Source organism: Notothenia rossii (genome assembly GCF_949606895.1).
Source record: "Notothenia rossii genome assembly, chromosome: 2".
NCBI lineage: Eukaryota > Metazoa > Chordata > Actinopteri > Perciformes > Nototheniidae > Notothenia > Notothenia rossii.
The window spans coordinates 18,765,024-18,782,152 of record NC_136904.1 but is presented as its reverse complement, the minus strand read 5'-3'; the positions used below and the strand labels follow the sequence as shown (position 1 = coordinate 18,782,152).

At 38.4% G+C, this 17,129-nt stretch overlaps 3 protein-coding genes across 7 annotated transcripts in view; 1 reads left to right on the top strand and 2 right to left on the bottom strand.

Moving 5' to 3' along the window:
* Positions 1 to 210: 210 nt before the first annotated feature.
* Positions 211 to 10,956, top strand: ampd3a (adenosine monophosphate deaminase 3a). 4 transcript variants are annotated; one of them, XM_079663213.1, is made up of 16 exons: positions 211 to 274; positions 756 to 832; positions 5,215 to 5,437; positions 5,574 to 5,754; positions 5,864 to 6,029; positions 6,111 to 6,330; positions 6,466 to 6,595; positions 6,742 to 6,936; positions 7,238 to 7,369; positions 7,452 to 7,615; positions 7,702 to 7,828; positions 8,276 to 8,439; positions 9,085 to 9,205; positions 9,830 to 10,003; positions 10,099 to 10,209; positions 10,309 to 10,956. In XM_079663213.1, exons 2-16 carry the CDS (start codon positions 775 to 777, stop codon positions 10,483 to 10,485), a joined length of 2,343 nt encoding a protein of 780 aa, XP_079519339.1. In that variant the 5' UTR covers positions 211 to 274; positions 756 to 774; the 3' UTR covers positions 10,486 to 10,956. The 4 variants fall into 4 exon arrangements, with proteins under 4 accessions (XP_079519339.1, XP_079519338.1, XP_079519340.1 ...); XM_079663212.1 differs by lacking the exons at positions 211 to 274; positions 756 to 832 and adding an exon at positions 2,149 to 2,355; XM_079663214.1 differs by lacking the exons at positions 211 to 274; positions 756 to 832 and adding an exon at positions 3,046 to 3,200.
* Positions 10,957 to 11,105: 149 nt separating this feature from the next.
* Positions 11,106 to 13,897, bottom strand: lyve1a (lymphatic vessel endothelial hyaluronic receptor 1a). The gene is made up of 7 exons (XM_079663216.1): positions 13,735 to 13,897; positions 13,479 to 13,662; positions 13,253 to 13,392; positions 12,126 to 12,344; positions 11,808 to 11,880; positions 11,327 to 11,509; positions 11,106 to 11,203 (listed from the first exon to the last, which is right to left on the bottom strand). Exons 1-7 carry the CDS (start codon positions 13,814 to 13,816, stop codon positions 11,194 to 11,196), a joined length of 891 nt encoding a protein of 296 aa, XP_079519342.1. The 5' UTR covers positions 13,817 to 13,897; the 3' UTR covers positions 11,106 to 11,193.
* A 1,186-nt stretch (positions 13,898 to 15,083) lies between these two features.
* The window catches only part of mrvi1 (murine retrovirus integration site 1 homolog), a gene marked incomplete at its 5' end in the record, with an annotated part of 31,621 nt that continues 29,575 nt past the window's right edge, over positions 15,084 to 17,129 (bottom strand). For both annotated transcript variants that reach the window (XM_079664578.1, XM_079664579.1), the window contains 3 exons: positions 15,084 to 15,987; positions 16,441 to 16,569; positions 16,894 to 17,016. In XM_079664578.1, coding sequence (XP_079520704.1) covers positions 15,825 to 15,987; positions 16,441 to 16,569; positions 16,894 to 17,016 — 415 coding nt within the window. In that variant the 3' untranslated portion in view covers positions 15,084 to 15,824. The remainder of the gene's footprint in view (positions 15,988 to 16,440; positions 16,570 to 16,893; positions 17,017 to 17,129) is intronic.

Here is a 17,129-nt window from a genome sequence, read left to right as displayed (position 1 = left end):
AAAATTTCTTCTATATCCATCAATAATTGTAATACTAAAGTAGTGAAAGAGAAACAAATCACCATGATGGCTGAGCTCTTTATTTGTTAGGCTGATATTGTTGTAAAAAGTTGCGGCAACGAAAGAGTTAAGGGTGGAGTGATGAGCACTGCAGGATGGTGGATGAGATTTCATCTACTCAAGTCATAACAAGAGCACAGCATGACTTGGATGTTTCTTTAAAGGAACATGTGCACAGTTGATACAGACGTGAGAGATAGCAGAGCCTCAGGAGGTGAGTACGCTTATTTGACATAATGTTAGTCTCTAGGGTCACCACTGATGATTGACAATGAAAATATCACTTACATTAGGTTTGTCTGTTTTCTTAACTTATATTTAACCAAATCAAATGTTTAAGTAATAATTTACGCAGTTTTGTTGTACTGTCTGTGAGATTTTTTTTATTTGATTTGATTCGATTTATTTCAGATGTATAAAACAATAATAGAAAAATGTAACATGACAATTATTATACAATACAAAATGAATCAGTGTCAAATTGATATAAACAAATATTACTGATTCTAAATGATGTATACATAAATAAATGTTGTAACTAGTTTATTTCTATAAATATTAAAAACATATTCATTAATGCAATTAAAAACCCTGCATCTAGACTTACAGGAAATGTGTCCGACTGTAGAGGAGTGAGGGGTGCTGCTTTGCATTCATTGGTGAATTCCTTTGTTTTTGTGTTTACTCTTCTCCAGGCCCTGGCCGCTGAGAAAGATGAGAAGAGGAGACATGCCCCTTTTACAGCAGGAGTCAAGTCCTTGCTTGGGAAAGAGTGAGCTTCCTTAATTTCTTAGTCTCATCCCTGTCTCTCTGTAATGTAAATGGCTTTCTCTTATGTTGTTGACTTTTCTTCCAGATATGACTTTGAAAAAGAGCCAACTTGGGTGTACAGCCATTAACAACAGTGACGTATCTGGGAAAAGATTAAAAAAAAGACAAGATAAAGACAGCAAAATACAGAGAGCTGAGTCTGAGATACAGTAGGGCGATGAGTGGTTGGGTAATGGCCGTTTCTTTTGTTTAGAGTGAGCACCATTAAGATGCTTCCCACATCAGTGCCAAATAACGCCTTCTGCAGAGAGAGACTATAACTGCATTTCTCAGCCATCTGATCCGATCTTTTCTAAACCAGACACTTAGTCCAATGAGAGAAAGTCTCCTGTGAATATTGGATAATATTTGTTATTTCCTGTGTAACTGGGGTGCCAAGTTTGGGAGTGACAATTCATTATTATTATTATTATTATTATTATTATTATTATTATGATGTTGTAACATTGTTCATGCTGCCCTCTTGGAAAGGTCGCTCTTGAAAAATACATTTTAATCTCAATGAGACTTTTACCTGGTTAAATAAAGGATATATACATATATATAATTATTATTATTATTACTCTGCTGGTTAAACAACACAAGAACTAAAATGCTAAAATATTGTTCTCACCATTTAGGTAAACAATCAGTCTGGCCACAGGCCACTAATAAATAGCTAGGGAGCAAGTATAGAAATATAAATAAAATTCATTTTGCAGCTCTGTATCATGTAAAAATAACACATTAGAGGTTATCTTTGCTTTCACACAAATTGGATTAGTAATCTGAGAGTGTAAAGTAGCATAATACATTCTGAGGGCAATTGTTTCCTTTTAGAAAGACTTTTGCCAGGAAATCCAAACTGGATTTGTTTGTTTTTTTGGATGTCAGAGCCTAGACAAAACAGAGCAAATAAAAAAGGGAATAACAGATATGAAGGGGCAACTGAGAATGTTCTCAGACTTCAGACCCAGTTTACTGGAGGTTCACTAAAGAAAATAATGATCGTAACATATGACTTAGTGAATGAAAATGACATATGTGACGAATACCTGGTTTTGAAGCCTCTTCGCCACAGAGGTAGAGAGTTTTCCCTTACTCTCCCCTTTGTGTGCACACTGAGTTCTTGTGTGATTGTGTCGGAAGGAGGGGGGTGGGGGGGGGGGGGGGCAGTAAAAGAGAGAGCAAGAGATTAATAGAGCAGAAAGCAGCAGGCTCTGCCCACTCTGAGTGTGGCCCTCTCTTTGTTGGCAGCCTGTATTGACTTAGTCTCAGGATTAGTAGCTCTGTCGACAGAAGGCCACTTGCTCCTTAAAATAGAGAGAGATGTGCAGTAAGGACAACACAACTATAACTGTATGCCTCTGTAGACTCATAGATTGACTGGGTCAGACCCAGGTAGATGAAATTGCCACTAAATGTGTACAGTCATTCCCTCTACAACGACAACACCCCCAGATATGACTATGAGCGGCACTGAAGGTAAGTGCAGAACTCATTCAAGGTATATAGATGCAATACAAGATGATGGGCAAAACATTAAGTCTGCTTTTCTTTGCATTACTGCACATCACCTTTTATTATAGGCAAATGGTCAACCGAAAGGAGTCTGCAGCTGAGATGATCAGTGACAAAATTAGACAGCATGTGTGGAGCTGGGGAGATCACTGACTGCAGAGCAGCTTGGACTCATTAATAACAAGTTTGCAAATACCTAAATGATTTGCATTACATTCACGCACTTCTTTGGGACTTTATCTGTACATTGCATCATTTTTGTTATACTTTGTACTGTCAACCTTTGCACAATCCTTGTGCCATTTTGCACATTCCTGCATAGAATTATAATTTCTGAAAACTGCACAGCTCATGTTTTATTCCGATATATTGAACTTATGTCCAATAGTATTTTGTATACATTTTATAATTCAGTTACTTTAAATGTATCTCACTCACAATACAAAAAAAGCGAATTTATTGTAGGCCTATGTGAAACATGTTCAAACGGATTCTTATTATGATACATCTCTCAGAGATTATTAATGCAATTTGAATGAATACAAATGAATGAATACATGTATGAATAAATAATACAACCTTAGAAGAACAAAATAAAAAAACTATTACAATCAGCATCGTTGATGTCGTCGTTTATAGTTGTCATGGTAACAGAACAGGACGTGCGAAGTTAAATATTTGCTATGCTAACAATAATAACTGTTATAGCTTTACATATCTATGGCAAGCATTAGACAACTAATGTAACCCAGAACAGCTGCCAGATCTATTGAAGTGAACTTACCAGAGGCCACACATCACTGATAGGGGTAAGATAAAGCTAAGCTAAAACGTGTAGGGAAGTTCGTGCTAGCCGTATACAGTCTATGATGCTAGCGCAGTAACGATCACTAACGCTTGTTAGCATCACAAATAAAGGATTCGCTTAGCCAACGTTAGCCGCGCACTGATTTTAGGCTATGTGGTTAGGTTAATTTATGTCAAAGGTGCGGAGATGAGTGTTTACAAATAGGTAAATTATCTTCTCCGCCTTTTTATAAAAAATATTTTAGTAACATTTGGTGGAAAACCGAGTAAGTTATTACTTTTTTTGTTTCTAGTGTTTGTCTGTATATCCTGTTTTTGTTGATTAGCTAGTTCCTTTCAAGCTGTTTCATAGACAACACATTTTCTATTTTGCAGATTTACTGATAAACATAATCATATTCCACTTTCCGTTCCACCCTGACTTATGGCATTATTTAATTGATGGATGGGTGGACAGATTGATTGATTGATTGATTGATTGATTGTTTGACTTTGGTGATTCCATTAGTCAAACCATTTGATAAGTCTTCTATATTGAGAGTCAGCATTGCTGGGAAACAGAAACCCCCTTTGGAAAAGTTCCCACAATACACCATGTCATAGTAAGCGAATGCAGGGCTGAGGAATATATTTGTTATGTTCCCATCATGTGCCAAATAAATCTGGGGATAGGACCTTGGGAACATAGGAATTACCCCACTTGAAAGGGCATCTGACTGTGAGAAAAAGACATACAAGTATTTGTTTCACAGCAATTATTTCAGGGTGTATGAGAGGATAATTAATAATAGATAAGGCCATCATCTCCAGATCAATAGAGCTTTAAGAGCCTATCCCTTTCACAATGCATGCAGAGTGTTGATGTGGAGCCATAAAGCTCGGGTGATGCTCAGCTGTTGTCAGGATAGTGTTGTGTGTCCGGAATGATAAGCTTGAAGCACCCATAGTAGAGCGGAACATTGGCTTATATTACACCATGCAGCATGGCCTTTCTCTGTTGTTTCCTAAGCACTTCAATGAGCAGAGCTATCATGTATCACCAAGGATATCAATAATACACAGTTCACCTAGGTTATCTTCTTGCAGAAATAGACAGTTCTCGGTTTCGCATAGCGGTTGTACTGTATGTGTCTGTGGGCCTGACTGTAAACAGATGTAGTGTATCCAGGAATAAATAAGCTGCTTTATTAAAAATAGCTGTATTTACAGCCATGCTGTTGATATAGGTTAGATAGAATTACTACTATTATTTTTATTTTGCAGTTAGTGACTGTAAAGTTACATTTAAAGAATAGCTCAGGAAGGCTGGTTTTCATACAGAGGTCATGATGAATCTGGGGATTTTAATAGAACTATCTGACATGAGTTATTTTCAATGTGTCAATGTACTGCTGCAACATTTAAGATGCTTTCAGTGTTATTTTGACATTACACATAAGTGTTTCCATAACAGTACCCCATTACTGTAATTTGCTGATGATTATAGTTGTATGGCACCTTCCTAAATCATAGTGACTCATTGCTTAATATAAAAACATTTTAGAAACTAAAAAGGCAAAGAATAAAAAGTACAACAAGCAACGACAGATAAAAGGAAGAAAATATATCTGAATAAGCAAATAATGGCCATCATCAACACATTGAGATATTGTTATGAAGATAGTGCAAGTTAGGTTGAAATGATTTGGTTGAGATATGTTAACATTACATTCCCAATTCTTTAAGGTTTTTATTTTGAGTTGTGTAGAAAATAAAACTTGATATAACGCTTTTAAGCCTGTAGGATATGATGAACAATTCACACAGAGCTCTCCAGGTGGGGATGCCGTGCCGCAGTAAGTTGTTGAATGTCATGCACCCAAACCCTTACACAGGTAGATTTGCTGTTTACAAAACAGAACAAACTGGTCAGAGCAAGTATAGCAAGATCTGATGAAGGGGGCAGATCCTGTTTGTATCCTGTGATTCCATGTCACTGTCAGCAGCCATTTTACTGTAGCTTCTACCTTCTTGCAGACATGCCTCGTCAATTCCCGAAGGTCACTCTGAGTGAGGCAGATGAGGTGAAACAAATGCTAGCAGAGCAAGTATATGCATCAGCGCTAAAGGAAGAAGACCACAAGGATGCCTTATCACTATTCACCGTGCCTGAGGATTGCCCGATTGGCCTACAGCAAGCAAAGGAGCATGAACTGCTCAAGGAGCTGGCCGAGCAACAGTCGGAGGAGAGCACTAAGAGGTAGGCCCTGCTGTTGAGTCACAGAGGATGTTGTTATTGTTCAGATTAATGTCACAAATTAAATCCTTTGAACAAATGTATCATGACTTGGGGAGACCCACAGTAGCTTATATTAACTATATCATTTATTTTGCAGAAGGCAAAGCTTGAAGATGATTCGTTCCCAGTCAATGTCCCTGCAGATCCCAGTGAATACAGATTTGACGCGGTCAGTGACAGTCACGCCATACATGACCCCAAGCTCCACCTGCTCATCGGTGCAAGAAAACAGCCCGGAATACCAGAGGGTCACTATAAGTGGGGACTACTGTGCTGGAGTAAGTACTTTAAAACATAAATGTGTGCATCTCTGTAAGAGAAATGTATGATTTTGCGAACATTAAACACTTGAAATTGATTAATGTGTCATGTCCATTCCCCCTGCAGATAACAGTGGAGGATTATGAACAGGCAGCCAAAAGTCTGTTTAAGGCTCTGCTTATTCGTGAGAAATACTCGAAGCTAGCCTATCACAAATTCTGCAGAACCACAGCCAAGTTCCTCCGCAGCACTGAGAACATCAAATGGAGCGAAGAAGACGACGTCCTACCAGGTTTGGAGTGTATAGCATTATTGTAAATAAAACGTTATTCTGTTTTATACAACAATAACACAAACAGGTTGTTGCCTCCAGATATGTGTCAATGTCCAAAAGATGGGGAGGATCCGTACAGCATGGAGAACATCCCGGAGAATCTGAACTATGAGCTGAAGATGAAGGATGGGATAGTTAATGTGTATGACGATGCCGAGGCTCTGAGAGAAAACCATCCCCATGACCTACCCTACCCAGACTTAGAGACGTTTGCCATAGACCTTGGTCAAGTGCTGGCAATGATTGCAGATGGACCCACGTACGTTTCCTAAACAAAAAGACGCTACAGCTATGCTGGTTGAATAAACAGCCCTGGTTGTAAAACTGGTTGTTGCCACTTATGTGAGCATTACTGAGTTACACTCATTCAATTGAAGCCCACTCTCATTTACAGAAAGACCTACTGTCACAGACGACTTAATTTCTTGACCTCGAAGTTCTACCTCCATGAAATGCTCAATGAGATGGCTGAGCTAAAGGAACTCAAAAGTGTGCCTCATAGAGATTTCTACAATGTTAGGAAGGTTAGATTTATATTCTTTGTAATCCAATATTGCTTCTTTTCAGTACATACTATCACCTTGTTAAAAAGAAAAAGGAGGTGAGAAAAGTGTGTTTGTAAACACTTAACTTAGACTCAAGTAGACTGAACATTGTTTTTTTCTCCCAGGTGGACACGCATATTCATGCAGCTGCCTGCATGTCTCAGAAACACCTGCTGACCTTCATCCAGGAAACATATAAGACTGATTCTGACCGTGTGGTGTTAGAAAAGGATGGACAAAAGTTGACCCTCAAGCAGGTTTTCCACTGTCTCAATAAGGACCCCTATGACCTTACTGTGGACTCTCTGGATGTACATGCTGTAAGAGAATCAGATATTTCCACAATGTTTTAGCATTTTATTCTAATTTTGTTCTGTGTTTACTTTTAAATATTTTGAAATGGCTGGATTTTCTTTTTAAACATTTTGTCAGAATGTTTTTATACACAATTGATGATGCTACTGTCGAAAACTCCTCTGCTAGTTACAATTCCTTCACTCACTATGCTTGTGTTACACAATTTCACTGCCAGTGCCGGTAAATACCAGTATTTGTTGTTACTTTTTCGTGACTAAACACTTTGGGTTCACAATTATGCTGTGTCATTTCTAAACTTCACAGGGGAGACATACCTTCCACCGGTTTGATAAATTCAATTCAAAGTATAATCCAGTGGGAGCCAGTGAACTACGAGAAATCTTCCTGAAAACAGACAACTACATGAATGGAGAGTATTTTGCAAGCATCATAAAGGTATCATATATAGTACTCATATGTTTTAAATAACAACTTTTGCAAAGACTGTCTAGCACACTCTACTTATCACCTTTAACAGGAAGTGGCCCACGACCTTGAGGAGAGTAAGTACCAGCATGCAGAGCCACGTGTTTCCATCTACGGGCGCTCTCCAGAGGAGTGGGACAGTCTGTCCAAGTGGTTTATCAACCACAAAGTGTACTCTCCAAACATGAGGTGGATCATTCAAGTGCCCAGAATATAGTGAGTGCTACACCACAATTCAGCCTTATAATTAAAAAATCTTGACATTTTCCTAAATTATAACACAATGTTTTCATTTGTTTCAGTGATATTTTTAAGGAGAAGAAGCTGGTAACTAATTTTTCCAAGATGCTGGAGAACATATTCCTTCCTCTATTTGAGGCCACTGTTAACCCACAGAAGCACAAACACCTCAATGTCTTCCTCAAATATGTAAGATGTTTTTCTTTTAAGGGTCAATCATACCAACATCTACTCAGCCAAAGATGTTTTGAGATTTTCTATAACATGAGAACATAACAGAATATAAAAACGAGTTTCAATGAGGTAGCACTTTAAAAAAGTTTATTATTGTGGCATAATCATTAAAACAAGCCATCATGTGTGGATCATTTGAACAATGTTACCAACATTAAGGATTTTTTATATTTCCTTCCTCTTTATGAATTATTCTCACTTATTTGGAGTGTCTGGATGTTCTTCTTGTTTAACCTTCTTGCCAATATTTGATGTAACAAATGATTATGAGTATATTCATAGTTAAGAATGATCAGATAAAGAGACAAATAACTAATATGTGTGACATAATTAAACAATATGCATGGATCAGACGTTATGAAACCATTCCAGTACCAAATGCATGTACTATTTCCTGTGCAGGTGTCAGGCTTTGACAGTGTAGACGATGAGTCCAAACACAGCGATCACATGTTCTCCTTCAGGAGCCCAAAGCCTGAAGATTGGACCACAGATGACAACCCCCCCTACAGCTACTACATCTTCCACATGTACGCAAACATCATGGTTCTCAACAACCTCAGAAAGTAAGCACTAAGGCCTTTTTTTTTTTTACATAACACATATTTCGTCAATAAAGGAGATTCCATTGCAGGGACACTGATGGAGAAAATCCTACTGGGAAGACATAATGAATAAATGAAAGGAAAATACTGAACTAATAAAAACTCATAGCTGATGAGAGCAAAGGTGGACAAGGTACATACGTTCAAATCACAGATGAAATCTCACCTCTTCAGAACTGCTTTTAATCTGTAATTAATGTTGTGTTTTATATATTTTAAGTGTGTTGTTTTAATTATGTTTTTATAAATTTTTGCTCTATAAAGTGTCTTTGAATTTCTCGAAAAGCACTATATAAATAAAATGCATTATTATCATTATCATTGTACACATTGAATTGAGTATTAGCATTCAAATATACTTTATAAAATATACCTTTAATAAGTTCTCTGTACAAAATCTGTACCTGGATTTTAGTGGTGTAATGTAAAGTAATGTACCTAAGTACTACGTTCAGTAAATGTATTAATTAGTGTTCACCAGTGGATAACATCACAATATGCATTACAGCCGATATCTATAAATATTCAGTATGATGAAGAATGAGCATTATAAGACACTGCTCTATAATTCGCTCTTATATTGATCGTCCATTGTGTCCTCTACAGAGAGCGAGGACTGAGTACCTTCCAGTTCCGCCCTCACTGCGGAGAAGCTGGATCGATCACTCACCTGGTCTCTGCCTTCCTCACGTCAGACAACATCTCACATGGACTCAACTTGAAGAAGGTACTTCAGATTTGTTGAAAGGAAATTCAGGATGCTTTCTGAAGAATGTATAAAAATGCAAGAATAATCCTTCTCAGAGCAGAGAGAGGATAACAAGGGGCTGCTGCTGTGTGAGACCAGCTCTGCAAAGATCAATAATGAGGCGGGCCTCTATGCTTTGGTCCATGTTCAAAATACATTACAGTAGACCAAAATAGCACAGACAATGTGAGAACGCTGTAGAGTGTTTCATTCGATTACTCTTATCTCTACACCAAAAGGCAACGTAACCAATACTGAAATCAACCTCAATCTTGTCACTGTTTGTTAGTCTGGGACCACATTTTTTTCAGTTCGTGTTTCATAACAGAACAACTGAGAATCTGAGAACTGTAGGAGAGAAAGATAGAAGTATGTGTTCATTTCTGGTTGATGGACAGTATGTTCCTGAAAAAAGGGTGGGATCAACTCCACTGATTGATTAAAAGGTTGAACATCTCAAAAATGTTGCTTTAAGTCTCTTATTTGTATTTGTCTAGAACAAGCAACATTGGCTTCATGTTACCTGTCTCATGTTGTATGGATGCCTGCCACTCTGTGTATTTGTTTTTATTTATCTATTGTTTAAACTGAATGTTCCCTCAGAGCCCGGTGCTGCAGTACCTTTACTACCTGGCCCAGGTGCCAATTGCAATGTCACCACTCAGCAACAACAGCCTGTTCCTGGAATACTCCAAAAATCCTCTCCGAGAGTTTCTGCACAAAGGCCTGTGTGTGTCTCTGTCCACAGACGACCCCATGCAGTTCCACTACACCAAGGTAAAGAGAAACTGATACACTGGAAATACAATGTTTATAGATCAGTATTGCTATAGTTCTGCATTGTTATGCATTGTCTGGGTGTCTTGTTTTAGGAACCACTGATGGAAGAGTACGCTATTGCAGCTCAGCTCTGGAAGCTCAGCACCTGTGATGTCTGTGAGATAGCCAGAAACAGTGTGCTGCAAAGTGGACTGTCTCACCAGGTAAGGACACTTCCACTCTCGTTCTTTTTTCTGCTTTATCACATTTTCTTCTACATTGATCCCATTTGTATCCCACTAATTGATCTTGTTTGTTTGCAGGATAAGTGCCACTTCTTAGGAGTGAACTATCTGAAAGACGGACCTGAAGGGAACGATATCCGCAGGAGCAACGTCGCGCAGATCCGCATGGCCTACAGACACGATACGCTGTGCAATGAACTCAGCTTCATAGCGGATGCAGTGAAGTCTGATGCCATGAACTCCCAGTATGATTAAAATGGACCGAGCATTAGACAGAATCCAAGCATGCTGAGTTCTCAGTAATCACATTTAACTTCATTTTGAAAAGGGCCAAAGAGTACCTGTGATGATAAAATGAAACTATAATATCCTTACAATTCAACAACCATTCTTAGCCTGTGACAAGTTGATTAGCAGCATGCTTTGGATGACTCATGGCACTTTGGTCCTCAAAAGTTTAGACGAAACCGTTTGAGGGCCAAGCCCACTATGTATACGCAATTCTAACTTGCACTTTATTTTATGAAGGGGGTTATGTCATAGAAACGTACAGTTGACATTTATTTTAAGTTACTGTATACACTGTACATCAGACACGAGAACACTTAAGGTTGAGAGAGCATTACTCAAAGCTTGGGGAGACTCTGGGGAGATAACAGATGATGTCTGGTACATTTCCTCTGTCTCACTTAAATAGCCTTTCTTAAAATGATTTGGAAAGATATCAATATTTTTTTTGGGAGATTTCCAAAGAGACCCTTTTAATGCTTGAAGTTGTTGTTGAAATGCTGCATTAACACATGTGTTTGTTATATAAAGCACTATACTAAAAGAATAACAAGTATTCAGTCTTCACAATGATTGCATAGCACACATTGACATCTAGTGGCTGAACTGCACCATTTAATAACATCAGAGGGCTGAAAAAACACACACATACATAACATTTACAATAAAACACCCTTAAAGGCCACTCTTTCACAGAACTTAAAAAAAACAAACAAGGGGACAATCGTTGTTCTAAAAAAGATTATTACATGGTAGAGGTCCATTGAGGGCTTCTTAAAGATATCTCATCAGAAATGTTTAACTTGCATTTTCTTCCACTTCTATTCTCTCATCTTCCATTCTCTCATCTTCTATTCTCTCATCTTCCATTCTCTCGTCTTCCTGAGCAGCCTCCTCGGTTTTCTCGGTTTTCTCCTCAGACGTCCACTCCACCGTCTGGATGTACTCTTCTGCCTGCTTAATGTCTGAGCTCACTGCTCGACTTCTTCTCCTTCTCACAGAGAGAAAGAAACAAATCATACAATGCACTTACAGATGTATACAATAACAAAGGAAAAACATGATTTAATATGATCCACCCTAAATGTTATACAAAAGAAGGATGCTTTGTCTTATCAGTTTATCCCATGCTTTTAAGTGATGATATACAATGTAGCTTCTTTGAGTAATGCTATTGTATGTAGAGCTCACTAAAGACACATTCATCCCAGAGAGCATCATCAAAACACCAAAAATCTCTCTTTAAGCCTCAGTTTTATAAAGAGTTCGCTCAGAGGAAAACTACTCACAGTTTTATGAATGCAAGGATGGTTAATGCGATAAGGAAAAGGCCACAAGTTGAGGTGATGAGTATTGCCTTTGCTGGAACGATAAAACATAAAAGGGAAAACATATAAGTAATTCATAACAACCGCAATCACATTTAGAATGGAATAATGTATTGTCATTATGCAGGTACAATGAGAAAGTAGAGCTACTCCTTTTTTTAAGGTGCCATCAAAACAGACGGACAACATTCAGGAGAAGACAACATACAAAATAAAAAAGTATAGTATGAACTCAATACGTCAATAGTATTAATTCCCTTGTGAACAAAATGTTCGTACCTCCAGCAGAGCTTTGTGAGCCGCCCACAAACGGGGCTGGTTCTGCCTCGTTATCTATGGTAGGAGTTGAGGAGGAAGAGGAAAGGATGGAGGAAGACGTAGAGTGCGAGGTCGGGCTTGAACTTGCTGCTCTCGAAGAATAAAACTGAGTTTGCCCCGAGAAATCCGTCCTGTCCGAAGGGCTATCAGTGATTGCATCCTTCAATTGTTTAGCTGCATCTGTGCATGTACACGAAGACCATGAGAGATACGATAAGAGTTAGTGCATGCCATTTGATAAATGTATGTTGACTAGAAATTCCTTCTGCCTCCCTTATGGAACTAGGTACTGATAGCGATGTCCTTGGGGACAGGGGTCTTCTCTTGTTTAGTCTATGAACAATTGTGGAGGGTTAAACAAACCTATACTGTTTTATAATATCTAATCCAACAATTAATTATCATGAATTGTGGAGCAAAGTATTTTCAGAATCAGAATGCCCTTATTCGTCCCACAGAGAATAAATGTTATAACAAGTAAAGAGACGGGTATTAAACAAGTTTTGTAAGATGATAAAAAGAATGCAGATTAACCCTGAATAGAATATAATATAATCCTTTATTGTCACAGGTACAATGAGATGTTACAGGATTTGCATTTTGAAAAGTTTTTTTTTTTACTTTTATTTTTTTATTATATTTTTTATTATATCATAACTTAGTATTTTTTTTTCAAAATGTTACATTAAGCTGTCTGTGGCTCTTTCCTGCTGTAATGATGCAAATTTCCCCTCTGTGGGACTAATAAAGGTATTCTGCTTGTGATTCTGATGAGTAGGGCTACTCCTTTTTTTATGGTGCCATCAAAATTACAAAAAACAAACAAGAGACGTACAACATTCAGGAGAAGACAACATACAAACAACAAGCTTTCATACTTCAAAATGCAGATAAAGTTGAATACAGTCCAAATGTAAATTGTGTCCCTATGCAAAGGACCTTCCAGCGACCCTAATGGAAGTGAATACCTTCTGATGTATGATTTTTTGAAGGAGAGGATGATTGATATCTTCAATTAACAGTTGTCTCTTTCTATTAGGCGTAAAGCACTGTGAAATGTTTAATGAAAACATTCAAATATGTCCTACCTGATTCATTGAAACAAAACACATCCAACTTTCTTGTAACATCGACTCGCCATTCCACCAAGCCCGTATTGTTTTTTCCACAAATAGGAAGGGCCTTGACGCGGGGAACGACTGCTAAATGTTCATCAATCCATCCAAATCTGAGAAAAAACATAAACAGAACATCAGGCAATTTTCATTAAACTCACCTTATATGACTGAGGTGATCACTCTTCTCTGGTCTCACCTGCATGTTTCGAGACCTCGAGTGAGAGCTTCCTGCACTTGTGCCTTTGAGGCGATGTTCACTCCGAGGGACAAGCAGAGGCTCCGAGCATCAGAGGCATTGTAGGAGTACTGAGGCTGGTTCAGGTCATTTAAGTCACTAACCTGAAATACTCCAGCAACACTTTGATCTTTCCCTGGAAAAACTGGAAACACATGAATTGAAGTTATTAAAAATCACATTTGACAAATGAGTAAATTGTGCTTGAAAAACTTACCTCTGATGTGGCTTGAGTCAATATTTTGATCAGAGATGACTGAAGTAAATGACAACAGTAATCTGAAGCAGAGCCATATCATATTTATGACCGGTCAGAGTTGAGTTGGATGAATGCAGCGGGATTACAAGTGATGCAGGGTTTATGCGCCTCTGAGCCAAATGACAGGGTTAAATAGGGCTGATTTTGTCCACTGGGGTGTGTGGACTCTCCCTTTGCCAGATAGTAGAGGAAAAGGAAGAGGGAAGTACCTCTCATGGGTCACATCAAGAGCCATCATATGTTCTAGGAGCAGGGCCCAGGAGACAGAGAGATTAAACTAATATGTCAACATGGGATAAAGCCACAGGAATGCAGTGAATTCATGTTCAAGGAGTAATTCAATACTGATCTAAACAGGGTTGTTATTTGCCTTAAAGTTTTTCAGTGAAAGAAAAAGTGTTACATTATTTGTATGATTCAAGTGACAATACAGCTTGTCCTCAGTCATTTGAAATGTTTCTGACATCTGACACTGGGCACCCCCTCCTAATGACTTCCTCCCGAGGGAATTGCTCAGTCATGAACATGCTTCTGATCTCTGGTATCCTCTCATCAGCCTTTGGCACACGACAACATCCCACTTCCACAAAAACATCTCCACACAGGCCCTGACGGCAGGAAATGACGCAGTGCTTACGAACACGCAGCAGTGTTTTTGTAAGATGTGAGGTGTCAATGAGGGCATAATAAATGACAACTGGGCGCTGAACGGAAAAGCACAGATGCTAAGCTTCTCTTAAGGCGTTTGCGTTTCTGTTGGTTCATATAATGAACTTCTAGAATTTTATCACATTACATTAAATGGTTTCCTGAGTCAGGAAAAGCAAGAACAGACATGTTAGTGAGGGAGAAAATATTATTGGCATAGAATGGATCAGGACCATCATTCATTTAATTATTTACACCTGTGCTTTTCCTAATTTGAAATTTGAAAAATGCTGACTAATTTAAGATGGTATGCCTTGCTGGTATAATCCAAAATTCAGTAATTACCAGTAGGAGGGGCTATTTCTTGGCTAAGTGAACCTTTATTGCATAATGCAGCCATAATTAGACAGGAAAGAGGGATTCTCCGTACATTAGTATATTGGGCAGCTGCTCTAGCAGTACTTTTGTTTTTTTAAATTGGGTTTGGTCTTGCTAAACAAATAACAAAACATAGAGTAAATATTAGACTTACATTCAGCAGGTAGCCATAGGCACATCATGTTTTCCCCAAAAAATGTGATGGAAAAATATTGAATTTAGCGACAATCTGCTTTGGTGCATCCTACATTATATCTCGCATTAGAAATCACTATACAATCTGCTTTCAGGCACCTTTATTTAAAAGGTGAAGTGGCAGAGCATAACATCCACAAAGAACAAAGAACACAGGTAGGCACACATGTGCAAAGAAGATCAAAATAAGACTCATGCCGTCTAATCAAAGAACATCTTTCAGTGCTCTGAAGACACAATACAAGATGGCACAACGTGGACCATCAGCTGCAAAATATTGCACTTTTGAATGTGCTATTTTAAAGTATTTAAATACACATTATAGAAATTGAACAAAAACATTCATTTACTTTCTAAATCTTTAAATATGAATTCAAAGACTCTCAGCGGCATTATTATCTATTGGACCTGAGAGAATATACTTAAACATTAGAGTGCAGATACAAATATTCACTTTATCTACAGCGGCATTAATGGAAAGTACCCAAACCAGACGATATTCTCACTTATTAATCTAATTTAAATATATATTATCACACTGTGTAATTGGTCCCTAAACAACACTCCTCTTTTTTATCGCTGCGTCAAACAATCTGACGGTTTTTCAATTGAAATAAAATCATAACTTAATGCCGTTTACTAAGATAGAGTCAACATGATCCAAAAAGCCTCCCAAAACATCTTAGCCCCTCGAGAGTCAGAGTCATGGATTCAAGTGAGTCCAATGTGAAGATATGGTGAACTGACAGGTGGATCACCGCCTCGGTTTTCTGTGATGGTGTTCTTTGGTTGTTCTGCTACACTCAGTCCAAAGATCTCGTGCCTGCTTACGTGTCCTCATGTCTTTTGTAGTAGTCACTGAAGAAGGTAAAAATACTGATAACCAGGCACATCCCCACAAACAGCGTCAGGGCGACCCAGAGAAGACGCCGACTCAAGGGAAACTTGGGCCAAAAGCGACCAAGAAGAACCAGGACCTCCTCCATCCTCCTGCGAAGATAATGAGCTCATACAGTATGCATGTGATATTCAAATTCCTAGTGTCAACAGTTAAACATGGCAGATACGCATCTTAAGGTTCACTGCAGCAACAAACTGGCTGTAAATCATCAAAGAGATCCATGTGTTGGAAAGATACTTATACTTAAACTGAGAAGTGATTTGTACATTTGAAGATTGGTAAAGGTCGTTATATACTGTACGTGTTGTCATAAAGAACATGACAGTTACATTTCATTTCACCCTTTCCTTGAAAAGTTAAATAGTTTCCACTAGCTAGTCACTTTGACTAATGTTTACCAACAGGACACGTGTGTGACCATGAGCTTTCTGCAAGTGGCTAATGAAGAAATATATATCTTTGGTTAAGCAATTCACATAAATACTAATAAGGATGAAACCTGAGAGTTGTGATGTGCCACTTCCAGCACAGATTCAGTTTACCTGCTCGTCCTTCTCTTCTTTCCGCTCTCTTCATCCTTATTTTTGGATTCAAGCAATTTCTCTGCAGCGTTGTCCTCTTCCTGCTTTTCCTCCTGGAGCACTTTGCTTTGCTTGAGTCCCTCTTGGTAACTGAGTAGGAAATAGTCAAATGTAACCAAGATGTAAGGGATATAATAATATGAATATGTCCTACTGCAGAAATAAATGAAAGTCTCAGACTTCCTAATCGTGTAATTGTAGTGTGTGTTACAGTATGTTATATAATGCTGTTATTGACTTGATGCGTTTTACAGTTTTGTATTTGTATCCCCCTAAATCTCAAGGGGCTTTCAATACATTACAATGATATACACCTGCACAACCACAACAAAACTAATCATACATGTGGTGAGTTATGCTGAGCAACAACGTTGTCATCACACAGAGTGTTTGTGTGAAGGATGGAGGTCTCACCCTTTATTATACACCTCCTCCTCCATCTTTGCCTTGAGCTCGGCTCTGATCTCGGCTCTGATCTCCTCTAAGTTGACTGGAGGCTTGGCCGGCTCACTTTCCGGCTCCGGCACACTCTTTCCACTGCATTGTTTCGGATGGGAAAGAACAGTCAGCCTTGGGTTAGACAATCGGAGCGACGTTGTAAAACTGCGAGGATTGGACATTGAGGTTCCATCACAAAACTGTGGCCTTGT